This window comes from Bufo bufo, chromosome 5 (genome assembly GCF_905171765.1).
Source record: "Bufo bufo chromosome 5, aBufBuf1.1, whole genome shotgun sequence".
Taxonomy (NCBI): domain Eukaryota; kingdom Metazoa; phylum Chordata; class Amphibia; order Anura; family Bufonidae; genus Bufo; species Bufo bufo.
In genome coordinates this window covers 428864161-428882012 of record NC_053393.1, presented here as the reverse complement: position 1 = coordinate 428882012, position 17852 = coordinate 428864161, and the positions used below count along the sequence as shown (strand labels likewise).

The window sequence follows — 17852 nt, the reverse complement described above, 5'->3', positions numbered from 1 at the left end:
GGACCAGTGGGCCTCAGTGCTGTTCACTGATGAAAGTCGATTCACGTTGAGCAGAAATGATGGCCGCCAACGATATTGGAGACATCAAGGAGAGCGCTATGCATCAGCCACTGTTGTCACCAGACGAACCTTTGGTGGTGGCGTTACAGTATGGGCAGGTGTGCCTAGTCCTGCCCTGCACTTTATGAATGGTACAGTGACAAGCCCATACTACTTGAATAACATCAATAATCCAGTCATTGTGCCTCTGCATGAACTACACAGGCCTATTTTCATTTTCATGGACGACAATGTGCCAGCTCATCAAGGTCTCATCATTAGGGAATGGCTGCTGGACACTGGGGAACCCAGTGGCGTACATAGAGAAGTAAGGGCCCCATAGCAAGGATCAAACCAGGCCCCCCACACAGGACAGAAGGGTTTCTGCCTAAACCCCTTTCAATGACCCGTGGGCCATTTTTTCCACTGCCTCATTTGCTAAAAGTTGTTCCTTTAGAAGGTAGAGTCCTGACCAATTTGAGACGTCAAGCTGTGATTGATGCTTAAGGCCACATGACAAGTTTTTGAGACATTTACATTTTTGTCGGGGTATAGCCACCACTGTTGTTAGCTTTTGTTTCAATAAATAGTTTGAGATGAGGAAATCACCATTGCATGCTTCTACTTAAATGCCCTACTTTCACGATATAATATTACTGTAGCATTAACTTTTTACAGTTTCCAATAAATTTCACCCGAAAGCCAAATACATTTTGTGAGTAGTGTGATTAGTGTGCTGGTATTAACCAGAAGGAGGCATATAGTTATGTTTTCTAATGGACCATTCTCTGGGTATAAAATACTGTATATGAAAAATGTCTGTTTGAAGTATTCTCACGTATACAGAGAATATCTATTGTAATTAAGGTGCACAAATGTCACATCAACTTATCAGCCTGTTTCACATTGGCAGTAAACAGATTAAGCAGGCTGTTCAGGCTTGGAATAGCCTGCCGCATCCGTGAATACCGGGCACTACCGTGTGCTGCTGAGATACCCTCCGGCCCCATTCACTATGATAGGGACTGCCAGAGATCTGGCCGCAACCTGGCAAATATGCCTTGGAGCGGCCGGACAAATACCACTGCACGCTGCAGTTTTCGTCCAGCTGTTTCTCTGCATATTTGCCGGGTAGCGACCGAATCTCTGCTGGTCCCCATTACAGTGAATGGAGCCTGATGGTATCTCAGCAGCGCACGGTTATTCACGGATCTAGCAGACTGTTCCCAGCTAGAACAGCCTGCCAGATCTGTTTACTGCAAATGTGAAAAGGGCCTTACTTTTTCAGGGTTGTCTTTTGCTGAACCTTATGGAAGATTAGTTATGGTTTGGAAGTGATATTATCAGAACATGAACCATGCAGCGTCCCACTCAGGACATGTGGGAACTGCAAAATAGCTTTAAAACTGCATTACGGTGTTGCATGTCATTCTGCATTACATCACCTGTTGTATCCCTGTTCATAGGCTGGTTAGGTGCATTTTATACATCCCACCACTAGATGGGGATAGCACTTAGGTTATATAAATACTTAGGTCAGGCCTAGTGTAGAGAGAGGAGAGAGGAGAAGAAAGAGGGTAGAGAGAAGAGAGGAGCAGAGTCAGTTGTTAAGCTGAGGCTACACACCACAGAGTAGTGGGTGAAGTCTTATGCAGCAATGAGGGAGAGCCAAGGTATGAGGGGCAGGAGAGCGTTTTCCTCCTCTGATCCTCTTAGTTCCATATATCCTACAACCAGAGGATAGTGTTGCGTCCCTGGAAGAAATCCAAGCAGAAAGAGAGACATCGGTGATAACAGCCACTACCTAAGGCTTAATGGGCACCTTTGCACATGGTGGAGGACAATCTAGCTACAGGCAGCCTCACCATACATTATAGAAGACAGATTAGCTACCTGTTCAAGGGCTTGGAAGATACAGAAACAATAGGACTAAGCATACCAGTAAATATTACAGGCAACCGCACCAAATTACTCTGGTTCAAAAGGGACCTTGAAGCAAAGTCAGAACCTAGCTAACCCTATTAACAGTGGATCAACAAAATTCCTCTAAAGAACAAAAGACTGTATTATGTCTGGATGTATATGCCGCAACTAAAACCAGCCACAGTAAAAGTTGAGAGTTGTATCCTACCACTGTCTACTTCATTCTTCAATACCACCACTACAACTGGTTGTACCACCATTAACGGTACTGGCATCACGACAAATACCACCAAGGGACCCAGCCACCACAAACACCCTAAACACCACTGCCATCAAGGGCACCTCAACCTCCATCTAGGCTGGTGCTTCCCTACCACAGAGTGTGCCCCAGAGGATTTCGTGCTGTCTTCCTCATCACTGTGCTGCTGGCCCAGGGAGGCTCTCTGCTAACCGTGAGTAAACCGATGAACTGTATTATTACTGGCTCCTCATCGGCCCACCGTGCACCCCGCGTGTAGCCCCTGTGGTTCTGGCACGCCACATCTTGAATTTTGGCTTCACAAACAAGATATTAACCCCTGCGCCTTATTTGAAAGGTTCAGTGCGGATCCGTCTGCATAACAGCTTTTTCAGATCTGAGTTTTCACGATCGTGAAAACTCAGATCCGACAGTATATTCTAACACAGAGGTGTTCCCATGGTGATGGGGACGCTTCAAGTTAGAATATACTAAGAACTGTGTACATAACTGCCCCTGCTGCCTGGCAGCACCCGATCTCTTACAGGGGGCTGTGATCCGCACAATTAACCCCTCAGGTGCCACTGATCGGGTGCTGCCAGGCAACAGGGGCCAGACCCCCCTCCCTCCCCAGGATTAAAAGCATTGGTGGCCAGTGCCGCCCCCCCTCCCTCCCTCTCCAGTATTAAAAGCATTGGTGGCCAGTGCAGCCCCCCTCCCTCCCTCCCTCCCTCCCCAGTGTTAAAAGCATTGGTGGCAGTGGCCACAGGCTAACAACCCCCCTCCCCCCCATCATTGGTGGAAGTGAAGCGGCATTTCCGATCAGAGTCCCAGTTTAATCGCTGGGGCTCCGATCGGTTACCATGGCAGCCAGGACGCTACTGCAGTCCTGGCTGCCATGGTTACTTAGCTTATACTTACATGTGCTGTCTGTGGCTGGCCGGCGCTCCTCCTACTGGTAAGTGACAGGTCTGTGCGATGCTTAGTATATTCTAACTTGAAGCGTCCCCATCACTATGGGAACGCCTCTGTGTTAGAATATACAGTCGTGGCCAAAAGTTTTGAGAATTTCATAAATATTGGAAATTGGAAAAGTTGCTGCTTAAGTTTTTATAATAGCAATTTGCATATACTCCAGAATGTTATGAAGAGTGATCAGATAAATTGCATAGTTCTTCTTTGCCATGAAAATTACCTTAATCCCAAAAAAAACTTTCCACTGCATTTCATTGCTGTCATTAAAGGACCTGCTGAGATCATTTCAGTAATCATCTTGTTAACTCAGGTGAGAATGTTGACGAGCACAAGGCTGGAGATCATTATGTCAGGCTGATTGGGTTAAAATGGCAGACTTGACATGTTAAAAGGAGGGTAATGCTTGAAATCATTGTTCTTCCATTGTTAACCATGGTGACCTGCAAAGAAACGCGTGCAGCCATCATTGCGTTGCATAAAAATGGCTTCACAGGCAAGGATATTGTGGCTACTAAGATTGCACCTCAATCAACAATTTATAGGATCATCAAGAACTTCAAGGAAAGAGGTTCAATTCTTGTTAAGAAGGCTTCAGGGCGTCCAAGAAAGTCCAGCAAGCGCCAGGCTCGTCTCCTAAAGAGGATTCAGCTGCGGGATCGGAGTGCCACCAGTGCAGAGCTTGCTCAGGAATGGCAGCAGGCAGGTGTGAGCGCATCTGCACGCAAAGTGAGGCAAAGACTTTTGGAAGATGGCCTGGTGTCAAGAAGGGCAGCAAAGAAGCCACTTCTCTCCAAAAAAAAACATCAGGGACAGATTGATCTTCTGCAGAAAGTTTGGTGAATGGACTGCTGAGGACTGGGGCAAAGTCATATTCTCCGATGAAGCCTCTTTCCGATTGTTTGGGGCATCTGGAAAAAGGCTTGTCCGGAGAAGAAAAGGTGAGCGCTACCATCAGTCCTGTGTCATGCCAACAGTAAAGCATCCTGAGACCATTCATGTGTGGGGTTGCTTCTCATCCAAGGTAGTGGGCTCACTCACAATTTTGCCCAAAAACACAGCGATGAATAAAGAATGGTACCAAAACACCCTCCAACAGCAACTTTTTCCAACAATCCAACAACAGTTTGGTGAAGAACAATGCATTTTCCAGCACGATGGAGCACCATGCCATAAGGCAAAAGTGATAACTAAGTGGCTCGGGGACCAAAACGTTGACATTTTGGGTCCATGGCCTGGAAACTCCCCAGATCTTAATCCCATTGAGAACTTGTGGTCAATCCTCAAGAGGCGGGTGGACAAACAAAAACCCACTAATTCTGACAAACTCCAAGAAGTGATTATGAAAGAATCAAATACTGACTCTTTGCATAAATGTCATGTAATTGTCGATAAAAGCCTTTGAAACGTATGAAGTGCGTGTAATTATATTTCACTACATCACAGAAACAACTGAAACAAAGATCTAAAAGCAGTTTAGCAGCAAACTTTGTGAAAACTAATATTTGTGTCATTCTCAAAACTTTTGGCCACGACTGTACTGTCGGATATGAGTTTTCACGATCTAACTCATATCCAATGGTATATTCTAACATAGAGGCGTTCCCATGGTGATGGGGACGCTTCAAGTTAAAATATACCATCGGATTGGAGAAAACTACGATCCAATGGTATATTAATAGGGACTCCTGACTTTACATTGAAAGTCAATGGGGGACGGATCCATTTGCAATTGCACCATATTGTGTCAACGTCAAACGGATTCGTCCCCATTGACTTGCATTGTAAGTCAGGACGGATCCGTTTGGCTCCGCACGGCCAGGCGGACACCAAAACGCTGCAAGCAGCGTTTTGGTGTCCGCCTCCAGAGCGGAATGGAGGCTGAACAGAGCCAAACTGATGCATTCAAACAGATCTCACAAGCGGAACCCCAAATGCAAGTGTGAAAGTAGCCTCAGACTGAGCTGTTTCAAACGGATCAGCTCAGTCAGGTGAATCGACTCCTCCGGTTCAGTGAACTGAATCGATTCAAATGAACGATCCGTTCATGAACCGGAGATCACTATTACCCAGAGGAGCCCAGCTGGAATGTGGTGAGGCCTATCTGTGTAGCTGTGTGTGTCTGTCTCTGTGTGTGTATCTGTCCCTGTGTGTGTGTGTGTGCATGTCTGTCCCTGTGTGTGTGTGTTTGTCCCTGTGTTTATATGTCTGTCCCTGTGTGTATTTGTCTGTCCCTGTGTGTATATGTCTGTTCCTGTGTGAGTGTGTCCCTATGTGTATCTGTCTGTCTGTCCCTGTGTGTGTCCCTGTGTGTGCTTGTCCCTGTGTGCCTGTCCCTGTGTGCCTGTCCCTGTGTGTGTCCATGTATGGTGGAGGAGCAGAGAGCTTTGTTCCTGGGCTTACTGAGAGGAGCCCGGCTGCAATGTGGTGAGGCCTAGCTGTGTAGCTCTGTGTCTGTCCCTGTGTGTGTGTGTGTCTGTCCCTGTGTGTGTGTGTATCAGTTCGTATGTCTGTCCCTGTGTGTATGTGTATCCCTGTGTGTGTCCATGTGTGTGACCCTGTGTGTGTGTGTGTATCCCTGCGTGTGTCCGTGTGTGTGTGTATGTCTGTCCCTGTGTGTGTGTGTCTGTCCCTGTGTGTGTATGTCTGTCCCTGTGTGTGTATGTCTGTCCCTGTGTGTGTATGTCTGTCCCTGTGTGTTTGTGTCCCAGTGTGGGTGTCTGTCCCAGTGTGGGTGTCCCTTTATGTGTGTCCCTGTGTGTATGTGACCATCCAGGGAGGCCGTACTGGGCCACCATTGGGGAGGCCGACATGACAGGGTTTTGGCCACAGAGGGGCGGGTGGCAAGCGTAGGGTTAAAGAATTCAAAAGGCTAGTGTGGCGAGGAAAGGGGGGGGGAGTTAGAAAAAGGCGGGCGATTAGTTTATAAATAGCACAGGTCAGTGGGGTCAGTTACCTGGATTCTGGCCAGAGAACTGACCGACAGCATGCAGACGGTGGAGGCGCTCATCCAGCAGTTGCGGTCTGCGGCGGACGAGAGGGGACCCGAATGGCTGCAGGAACAAGTGTCCGGAGTATTGCAGGGGGCGGCGGTGAGTAACACCAGCTCACCGCCACCAGCTAGACGGCCGCGGCGGGTCCGGCCGCCGGCGCGCCTGAGCCCAGAGGCCCTCAGGTCCAGGCGCAGAGTGCGGAGCCCCTCCGGGGACCCTCCGCACTGGGAGGCTAGAGCAGGGCCTGTTAACAGCACCTGGGGCCTACCAACGGGCGGGCAGAACCCTCCCCCGCCGTCTAGAAGCAGGGATTCAGGACCAGGAGCGGCGGATCCCCCAAGCCGGCGTGGGAGCAGGTACCAGTCAGACGCAGCTGTGCGCAGGGATCCCGGGGATGCGCACAGGCTGCAGGCAGCATCGCCATTGAGGGACTCCACATGCGCATCCAGCAATGACCCTGCTGGGATGCGGGATCCAGCAGCAGCTGCGTCGCTGAGCCATAGTGGAGAAGACCAGCCTGAGCGGAGAAGCGACCTTCTGGAAGCAGGATCTTCAGCTGCGGGGTCCACAGCCCCCCAGCAGCTAGGTGAGGCCACTGGGGGTACACACTACTTAGTTAGATTAGGCCCTGGGGGATTGGGTGGGCCACATGGGGATTTAGGTAGGGGTCTAGGACAGCTTCTTTATAGTCTGGCGGGTTGGATGTCAGGTTTGGGGGCGGCGGGGGTTTCACCGGTTGCCGCATGGGGGGTAGAAGCTGCGGGAAGCGGGGTGCTTGGGGGGTCTGGTATGGTGGACGGCGGGTCGCCTGGTGTGAACACTGTGGGGAGCAGTAGATTGCCTGAAACTGTGGCGGGATGTGCAGGTGCGGCGGCTGGAAATAACAGTGCGTTTGGGGGGCCTGATGGGGTAGCAGGCACTGGTGCTAATAATGCAGTTGAGAGGTCGGGTGAGGTGGTCTCAGTTTCGGTTCAGGCGGGAGGGTAGGATGACAGGGTCAAGTTAGACGATACTGCACGGGGTGAAGTGTACGTTTGTTTTGAAGGGCCTTTAGGGGCGCATTTAAAACAGGACGTACGTGAACGTATTTGGAGGGGGGAGTATGTGGACAAAAAAGGGGAAAAAAGGACGAGGGGAAAAAGGAGGAGGATGAGAAGCGTAGGTTCCACTTAATCCCGCGCACGTTCACTAACTGGCTTCAAGCATTTGCGATCTTGGCCAGTGTGATAGGTGAAAAGAAGCCGGAGTGTTGTTCGGCTTTATCTTGCTATATGGATGCTTTAGGGGAAGCGTTTCGGGTCTACGGGGGAACGGGCTGGATACGCTATAATGAACAGTTCAGACAGAGGATGGCGGTGCGGAGTAACATTCGGTGGGACCATAAGGACATTGGGCTGTGGATGCGGGTAATGGCACCTGTGCGCCCGGCCCAGTCCTTTCGGGGGGACGCAGGAGGGTCAGGTCAATCATCATTTGCAGTCGCCTCCGCAAAGGGATTATGTTTCCTCTTTAACGAAGGTAACTGCAAATTTGGCCCAAAATGTTGTTTCAAACACGAGTGTTCGTCCTGCGGCGGTAATCACGGGCTTAATCGTTGCTTTAGGGCCAATAGACAGAGAGGGTGGGAAACTAGTGGAAAAGGCCCTGACACCAGTTCAGGTGGAAAAGATGGCCCCCTTTCTAAATAGATACCCGGATCAGGTCACGGCAGAATTTAGGTTTTACGGACGGTTTTCATATTCCCTCGGCGCCCTTGCCGGTGGTTCTCGGGCAGAAGAATTTACGTTCGGCCTTGCAGCACCCAGAAGTGGTAACTCAAAAGTTGGAAAGGGAGGTGGCCTTGGGACGCATGGACGGCCCGTTTGAAGAGCCGCCTTTTGGTAATTTGAGAGTATCACCTTTAGGTTTAGTTCCCAAAAAAGAGCCAAACTCTTTTAGACTCATTCATCACCTATCCTACCCAAAAGGGGCGTCAGTCAATGACGGTATTGATCCGGACTTATGTTCGGTGATGTACACTTCATTTGACGCGGCGGTTGATTGGGTTCTGCGTTTTGGGGCGGGGGGCGTTATTGGCAAAAACCGACATTGAGGCGGCGTTTCGCCTATTGCCCGTTAACCCAGATAGTTTACACTTGTTGGGATGTTATTGGGGGGGGGGTTATTTTGTAAATAGGTGTTTACCGATGGGCTGTTCTGTGTCTTGTGCATATTTCGAGTCCTTCAGCTCTTTTTTGGAATGGGTGGTAGCCGACGTGTCAGGGTGTTCATCCATTATACACTATCTGGATGACTTTCTATGCCTGGGCCCAGCGGGCTCCAGGGTTTGTTCGTTATTATTAAATACGGTTAGGTCGGTTTTTAGTTCTTTTGGGGTGCCATCAGCAGAGGAAAAAACAGTGGGCCCCACAACGGAATTGAGCTTTTTTAGGTATTGTCATCAACACTGAGAGGCTAGAATGTCGGCTGCCAGACGATAAGTTGTTGGATTTGAGGTTGGCGGTGGACAGGGCGAGGCGGTCCCCCAAAATTAGATTGAAATATTTACAGTCGTTGCTTGGTAAACTCAATTTTGCATGTCGGATCATGCCCATGGGGAGGATATTTAGTCGGAGATTGGCGGGGGCTACGGCTGATGTCACGGCCCTGCATCACTTCATTCGCTTAGGAAAGGAGCTTAAAGGGGATCTAGGGGTTTGGGCCGATTTTTTACAGCATTTAGACGGTAGAGCTTTAGTTATGAGTGAGGTAGTTGATCACTTTGATTTTGACCTATTTTCAGACGCAGCTGGGGGATCCGGTTTTGGGATTTATTGTCATGGACAGTGGTGCGCAGGTAGTTGGCCAGAGGAGTGGGCTGGCCGAGGATGGGATAGAAATCTGGTGCTCTTAGAACTATTCCCGATTGTGCTGGCGATGGTGTTGTGGGGGGATCTCTTTAGGGATAAAAGACTGCGTTTTCACTGTGACAATTTAGGGGTGGTGGAGATCATCAATGGGATGACAGCGTCCTCTCCGCCTGTTGTTCGCTTGCTGCAGCATTTAGTGTTAATCTGCTTAAGGTTGAATGCTTGGATAGTTGCGGTACATGTGCCTGGGGTCTCTAATTGTATTGCGGATGCCCTTTCTCGTTCGCAGTGGGAGCGGTTTCGGCAGCTGGCGCCGGATGCGGAGCTCGAGGGAATGCAATGTCCGGAGTTCATGTGGGAGCTGTTGGAGGGGCCATAGGTCGGTTGCTGCAGGATTCCATGAGTGCCGGGACGTGGGTAGCGTACGGTAAAGCGTGGCATGAGTGGCAGTTGTGGTGTTCCGATTTAGGGGTCCCAGCGGAAGAGGGGGAGGTCCCGCCATTACTTTTTTTGGGGCATGTCAAGGAGGCTGGCTGGTCAGTTGCGCGCCTGAACAAATGGATAGCAGGAATCGCATTTGGTTTTAAGCTACGACAGTGGCCGGACGTTACTAAGGCGTTTCTAGTCCGGCAGGTGTTAAAAGGTTGGAGGCGCGGTCCACGGCCAGCTGATAGACGTAGGCCGGTTTCCTTTCAACTTCTGTTGTGTATTGGTAGGCAATTAGAGGTGGTTTGCCATTCACCTTGGGAGGTTAAGCTATTTCGGGTGGCTTTTTCACTAGCCTTCTTTGGGGCTTTTCAGTTGGGTGAACTGGTATGTAATAGCGTGCTAGTGATTGGCGGGGGATTATTGAGAGAGGATGTTGTCTTATCTCATGACAGGGTAGTCATTCGTATTCGCAGGTCAAAAACGGATAGAGAAGGGAGAGGTAACTGCGTTCGGTTATTTGAAGTGCCAGGTTGTCTCTTGTGCCCAGTCAGGTGCTTGCGGGAGTATTGTGAGATGCGGATATCCGCGGTTGGCCCGCTGTTAACTCATGAAGATGGATCCTATTTATCGCGTTACCAGTTTGTGGCAGTGTTTAAACGCTGCATACTCAAGTTGGGTATGGCAGCTACTGATTTTACGGGTCATTCGTTTCGCATTGGGGCGGCAACGGAAGCAGCAAGGGCGAGCTTGAGTGATGAGATCATTAAAAAAATAGGGAGGTGGGAATCTGTCCGTTTCTGTTCTTATGTGCGTCTAGGTTTCTGTTGAATATCGCATGTACTCACTGTTGCTTTGTTGTGTCATTGTTGTGTTTTGCAGGTTGCGATCCAGCTTTGGTGTGGTTGCTTGGCCACTCTTTCGTGTTTTGGGGTGCTCTTCGGGCGGACGTGCGCCCTGATGGTCGCCAACTGGGCTTGCATAGGGAGGTAGCTGAAGTCCGGTGGATTGGGGTAAGAGGCATGTTGTGGGAAGGTGTGATGAGAGAGGTCCACAGGTACGTGCGGTTGACTAGGCCCCCGGATGTGTTGGTCCTGCATGTTGGGGAAAACGATTTAGGGGTTCGGCCGGTCCGAGAACTCATACGGGACATCAAATTAGATTTTCTTCGTTTGTGGTCATTTTTTACAGGTACTATGACGGTTTGGTCTGACATTGTGTGGCGGGGAACTCGTTCAGTTGAGCGCCTTAATAAAGCGCAGATCAAGGTCAATAGAATAATAGGTAAATTTATGGCCAGGAATGGGGCCGTAGGTGTTCGCCATTCTGAATTGGAACGGGGTGTGGGGGCTTTTTGGAGGGCAGATGGCATTCACCTCAATGCTGTCGGTATTGATCTCTGGTCTTTGGGGTTGCAGGAAGGCGTGGAGCGAGCGCTAGGGTTATGGAGGAACTCGCAAGCCTGAGGTTGAGGTCAGGTTGCGCGTCGTTGGCGGGGGGAGGTCCTCGAAGTTGGTGACACTGATGCTTATGGAGGATGGGAGGGCCTCAATGGTGGGGGGCTGGACTCCCATGGTTGGTGTTGTTGGCTCGTGGAGAAGGCGTCCGTGAGTTGGTCTCCGAGCTGGCGTTTTACGGCTGGAGGCAGTACGGAGGCGCCAGTCTGGCCAAGTGCGTGTTGATAAAGTTGGGGCTTCGAGGACCTTCCCCGTCAGGGGGGAGGATAATACTTTACCATTGTTATTTAATGTTATTTAATTTGATTGATGTGTTACTGTTGGTTATGTATCCAATATTTGGGAATAAACGGCTGCTGTGGCCATTAAATCCAAAATCGGTCTCTGTGTCTTCATTATGCATAAGGCAGTGAGCTGGATCGGGGAAGGTCTGGGGTGGGTAAGTGATAGTTATTCCCCGATAGAATGGACAATAACCTGGTCATGTGTTTGTATGTATGTCCCTGTGTGTGTCTGTCACCATCACCATGCCAACAGTGTTCCTATGTCCTGATGCTGGTGCATAAGGACATGCTGTGCGGGGCATGAAAAAGAAGGAAGAGGAGGCAGCACTACCAGCATGGAGTCCTGTGGGAGAGGCACAGGGAGGCACATTGAGGAAGTAGGTAACACTACCACATGATCTGTACTAGTGTTATCTGTGGTTTTACTACAGGTCTCATTCTCCCATAGAAGTAAATAGAAGGAGCCACATATGTTGAGCCACCTTTTCATACACTGCCATATACAATTGTTCTCAAGAAAGTCAGCATCTGTTGCACTTTTATTGTAAATCCACAGAAACGTAAGAGATGATAATTCCCCTTAAATTATGGTCACACGGTATTGCAGGTTACCCTGTGGTTGCTACATAGGAATATACTTTTAGTAAGAAATTGGCCACCTTTCATGATGTATTACCCAGCTACCTAACTGCTCCGCTCAGTGACAGCAGAGGCTTAGAGGGAACACTGGTGGTCGCCATATGGTGCCACACCAAATTAGAGTAGGCACCCATTCATAAAGGCAACCTGCACATGGTGGGTGGGCTTATGCATTTTGATCAAAACGTATACAAATGCTACTACTTATGCTGAAAAGCAATGTTAATTGGGCCGGGAAGCAACAATAGATTGATGCATAGCATGTGCCCATGTTTTTCTTTTTTTTGTTTGCATATTGGCTATTTGTTGGTATACTGGCTATGGTCTCCGCTCCATTCACTGCTATGGGACTGCCGGAAATAGCTTAGTGCTGGCTCAGAACTTCCATAGAGGTGAAGAGAGGGTGGCCACACATGCGTGGCTGCTCTCCGTTCTCTTCGGGGGCCCCGCTCTGGAAATAAGAGTGGAGTGGGTCCTGCAAGGGGGGGGGGGGGGGGGGAACGTCACCTACAGTACAGACCAAAAGTTTGGACACACCTTCTCATTCAAAGAGTTTTCTTTATTTTCATGACTATGAAGGCATCAAAACTATGAATTAACACATGTGGAATTATATACAGGGGACTACCTCTTGAAGCTCATCAAGAGAATGCCAAGAGTGTGCAAAGCAGTAATCAAAGCAAAAGGTGGCTACTTTGAAGAACCTATAATATGACATATTTTCAGTTGTTTCACACTTGTTTGTTATGTATATAATTCCACATGTGTTAATTCATAGTTTTGATGCCTTCAGTGTGAATCTACAATTTTCATAGTCATGAAAATAAAGAAAACTCTTTGAATGAGAAGGTGTGTCCAAACCTTTGGTCTGTACTGTATGTGTCACTGATGGCATTTCCAAGCCATATGCCATTAATGTCTGACATGAGCCAAACCGTTTAAGTATTTGCCTCTACTTACTCCTTTGATAAAATTCTGTATGTATTTACGGCATGACTAAGAGCATGTTGCCTGTTCAAAACAAGTAGGCAACTTAGATTTAAAATGTTCTGCCTGTACTAAATAAAGTAATTGGATTTTATTCCTGAGCGCTGGGTGCCTTCCACTTTTGTAACTTTGTACGTGAAGGCCAACCCTGCTTGTCTGTGCATTAAGAGGCTTTTTTTCTCACTGTCAAGGGGACATTTCATGGGTTTTTGTATCATGTCAGTGTAAAAAAAACACAGAAACCCCATCACTGCGCAATTATAAATGATGTTAAATTTATTCTGTGGGTCAGTGCGATTATGGAGATACCAAATGTAGCTTTAAAAAAATTGCTTTGTGTCTCCATACTCTATAACTTTTTTTTTTGCCAATGGAGCTTGAGATTGGGATAAATGTAGCCTTTTGATAATTTTTATTACATTTTTGGGGAAGGTGAGGTGATCAAAATGACAAATATTCTCATGATATTGATACACATGATATTTTAATAGGTTAGATGTTTTCACATTAGGCGATACCAATTATGTTTAGCTTCTTTTTACATATAAGAAATAGGAAAACGTTTTATTTTTACATTTTAATTTATTTTTGTAAGATCTTAAAAACTTTATATAACAGGTTGTTTTTTTTTGTTTTTGTTTTTACATTTTTAGTCCCCTTAGGGGACTTCAACCTGTGTTTGTTTGATTGCTTGTACAATACACTACAATACTCCTGTATTATAGCATATAGGGATTTTTACTGCCTTTCTATTACTGTATATCCTCCCAGACGCAGGGTGCAATAAGGGCAGTAACAAGGGGCCCTGGGGGTCTTCAGAAGGCATTCGGCTGCCATGACAACAGCTCCACACACCACAATTACATTTGTGGGATGCTGATAGGAGGACAGAGGGAGCCCTCTTCCTACATTTAGCCGCTGATATGTTGTGGTCACTGTTGACCCTAGCATCTGGATGATAAATCTGCCAGGATCTGAGTTATCACAGTGTCATAATAGTACAGTGTTAAGTGCTAACTACCTACTTGCAGCAACATATTACAGGGCTGGGCATTAAGGGGTTAAAGTGCTTATCCCACAACAAACAGTTATCACTTATCCTATGAATAGGTGGGTGTGACCACTAAAATATGGGCCCCAAGCCCCCCATTTTGTAAGATCTTTTTATGTTTGTTTTTTTTTACACTTTTTTTTATAGTTCCCAGGTTACACACACATCTCTGTAAGACAGTACACAGCTCTGATACTTGCGGTTACACACACTGCTCTATATACACAGTACACAGCTCTGCTACATGCAGGTTACACACACATCTCTGTAACACAGTACACATCTCTGCTACACAGTACACAGCACTGCTACCTGCAGGTTGCACATACATCTCTAACACAGTACACAGCTCTACTACATGCAGGTTACACATACAGCTCTTCTACATGCAGGTTACACATACAGCTCTGCTACATGCAGGTTAAACATACAGCTCTGCTACACAGTACACAGCTCTGCTACATGCAGGTTACACATACAGCTCTGCTACACAGTACTGCTACATGCAGGTTACACATACAGCTCTGCTACACAGTGCACAGCTCTGCTACATGCAGGTTACACATACAGCTCTGCTACATGCAGGTTACACATACAGCTCTACTTCACAGTACAGAGCTCTGCTACATGCAGGTTACACATACAGCTCTGCTACACAGTACACAGCTCTGCTACATGCAGGTTACACACACAGCTCTGCTGCACAGTACACAGCTCTGCTACATGCAGGTTACACATACAGCTCTGCTACACAGTACTTAGAACTGCTACATGCAGGTTACACACACATCTCTAGTACACAGCTCTATTTGATGGCTACAGTTCTGTACACTCTACCAGGTCATGACCATCTGACCCCTCCCACACACGTGACTCGTCACATGGTCACGATGTCATCACAGGTCCTTTGCCTCTCCAGCAGCTAGCAGCTCCATCAGGTGAAGAGTGTGTGTAGTAGGGCATACTTTGAGATAGGGAGGACGGAGTTTTGGCTGATGTCTGAGGGAGGACAGAGTTTTGGATGAGGGAGGAAGGAGTTTTGGCTGATGTCTAATGCAATTTTGTATGAGGGAGGACAGAGTTTTGGCTGATGTCTGAGGGAGGACGGAGTTTTGGCTGATGTCTGAGGGAGGACAGAGTTTTGGCTGATGTCTGAGGGAGGACGGAGTTTTGTCTGATGTCTGAGGGAGGATGGAGTTTTGGATGAGGGAGGACAGAGTTTTGGCTGAGGTCTGATGGAGTTTTGGATGAGGGAGGACGGCGTTTTGGATGAGGGAGGACGGAGTTATGTCTGAGGGAGGACAGAGTTATGTCTGAGGGAGGACAGAGTTTTGGATGAGGGAGGACGGAGTTTTGTCTGAGGTCTGATGGAGTTTTGGATGAGGGAGGACGTAGTTTTGTCTGAGGTCTGATGGAGTTTTGGATGAGGGAGGACGGAGTTTTGTCTAAAGTCTGAGGTAGGAGGGAGTTTTGCCTGACGGAGGATCGAGTTGTGGATGATGTCTGACGATGTCCTAATATGTATGCCGTACTGTGGTCACACATGTGCCCTGCTTCTCTACTCTATCTATGGGTATGACAGAGATAGCCAAGCACTGTACTTATCCATTTTCTTTTCTTCAGTCCCAAATACACTATATGGACAAAAGTGTTGGAGCACCTACACATTACATCTACAGGAGCCTTTATGACATCCCATTATCCTATAACACTGGGTGGGCAACTTTAACAAACCTCTACTGCCGGTCATTAAATTTGCCACCTACATAATGATGGAACTACATTCAAAAGCAGACTCACAGTAAAGTAAATGTTCTTGCTTTTACGGTAGATTACGGAAAATACAATCCATTGGGTTTAACAATAAGACAAAGATTAGAGTCCATTTCTGACTACTATAGCATACACAATAACTGGCACAAGTGGGTAAGAAGGAATTCATACCAGGGTCATTGTTCGTAATAGGTAAACTCTGTATTTGTTCTGAGGGATGAAAATCAATTTCCGTTAACCAGGAGTCCAGGTCATAGTAGGCTTCCGGAATTTTATAAAGGATGTATATGAAAAACTCAGCAACTTCCCCCTTCTTACTTTCTACCAGATCAATAATCTTACGAACCTGTAACAGAATAAATATGGCATCAAGCAAATGTAGAAAAGTCCAGCCTCTGCTTGCGATAAAAACATCCAAGATTTATCGAAGCATGTTAAAATATGACATAAATAAATATGACATGTTATCATATTACATTTCATGTCACTTACAGTATGTGGTTCACATCTATAGAACTAACTTAAAGGGGTTGTCTCACTTTAGCAAGTGGCATTTATTATGTAGAGAAAGTTACAAGGCACTTACTAATGTATTGTTATTATCTATATTGCTTCCTTTGCTGGCTGGATTAATATTTCCATCACATTATTAACTGCTCGTTTCCATGGTTACGACCACCCTGCAATCCATCAGCGGTGGCCGTGGTTGCATACCACTAGCCTATGTGTTCTCCCACGGTCCCGGTCACCATAGAGGCCCGCACTTTTTCCTATAGTGTGCAAGCATGAGCACTGCTGGATTGCAGGGTGTTCAAAATTAGTGATGGAGGAACATCTGCCGGGACGATTCGCGAACGCGATCGCGATCACTTGTTCGTGAACCACAAGTTTGCAGCGGGCCCCATTCACTTTAATGGCAGGCGAACCAGAAAAACCTTCAGGTCATAATTGCAGCCACCAAATACTTAGTAGAAGTTTTTATGCATCTTAAAGGGAAATTCTCAGAAATGTGCCCTGCTGGAGCCTAGAAAAATTGTATTTTAGGCCACGGGAGTACGGGCCTTAAAAATTTGGCATTTGCCTGACATAAAAGAAATTCTGATTATGTGGCTCGAGGTACATTATGCAGTCAATGTATAAAAATTTTACTGCAGGCCAGTGGAGTATATGCCCCAAACATTAGGCATTGACCGGACATAAAAGATCAAGTGATTATGTGGCTGGAGGTCACGGTCGCTGCATAAAAATTGTACTGTAGGCCAGTACAAATACGTACTGTATGTTTAAAAGAACTAAAAATATAAAATTGGATTAAAAACACGGCTAACGAAATCCCCCCTCTTGAATAAACCCAAAATGATGATAGGTGAAATTCGATAACACGTGGTCGTCACAGGTGTTGAATTCCTCTGAGGCCCCAACAATTAGGAATTCACCGTTCAGAAAAGATCAATTGATTATGTGGCTGGAGGTAGATTGCACGGTCATTGGATATCAATTTTACTGCAGGCCAGTGGACTACAGGCCCCAAAAATTATTCATTCACTGTACAAAAAAGAACAAGTGATTATGTGGCTGGAGGTACATTAGGCGGTCACCGTACAAAATTTTTACTGTTGGCCAGTTAGATTACAGGCCCCAAAAATTATGCATTCACCGTACATAAAAGTAATTATGGGACTGGAGGTATATTAGACTGTCAATACATGTCAAATACATATGTTTAAAAGAACTAAAAATATAAAATTGGACTTAAAACATGGCTAACAAAATCCCCCCTCTTGAAAAAAACCCTAATGATAATAGTTGAAATTCGATAACACGTGGTCGTCGCAGGTGTTGAATTCCTCTGAGGCCCGAAACATTAGGCATTTACCAGACAGAAAAGGCCTTTTGTGCCCCTGTATTTACATGACCATGGTATTAGCTATACCTTCACTCGAGCTTACCTTTTTCTTGAATCCCTTCCAATGAACTCTCTACTCCTTATCCCAACCAAATAACCACAACAACCACGGTTCGGATTTAAATCGGCCACAGCAGCCGTTTTTTTTTATTAAATACACAAATAAATAACCACATAACAGTTAAATAACACAAGACCATAATTAACCCCTGGCGAGGGAGGTCCTAGAAGCCCCAAATAACCATAACCAACAAACCACAACCATCCGGCGACTCCATCTTACCCTCAACCGTTAAACCCAGATCGGAGTCAACC

At 47.0% G+C, this 17852-nt stretch overlaps 1 protein-coding gene across 1 annotated transcript in view; it reads right to left on the bottom strand.

Moving 5' to 3' along the window:
• The window catches only part of LOC121002549 (nucleotide-binding oligomerization domain-containing protein 1-like), a 104157-nt gene that overhangs the window by 66019 nt on the left and 20286 nt on the right, over positions 1-17852 (bottom strand). Inside the window, exon 2 of the mRNA XM_040433992.1 lies at positions 15803-15977. Coding sequence (XP_040289926.1) covers positions 15803-15977 — 175 coding nt within the window. The remainder of the gene's footprint in view (positions 1-15802; positions 15978-17852) is intronic.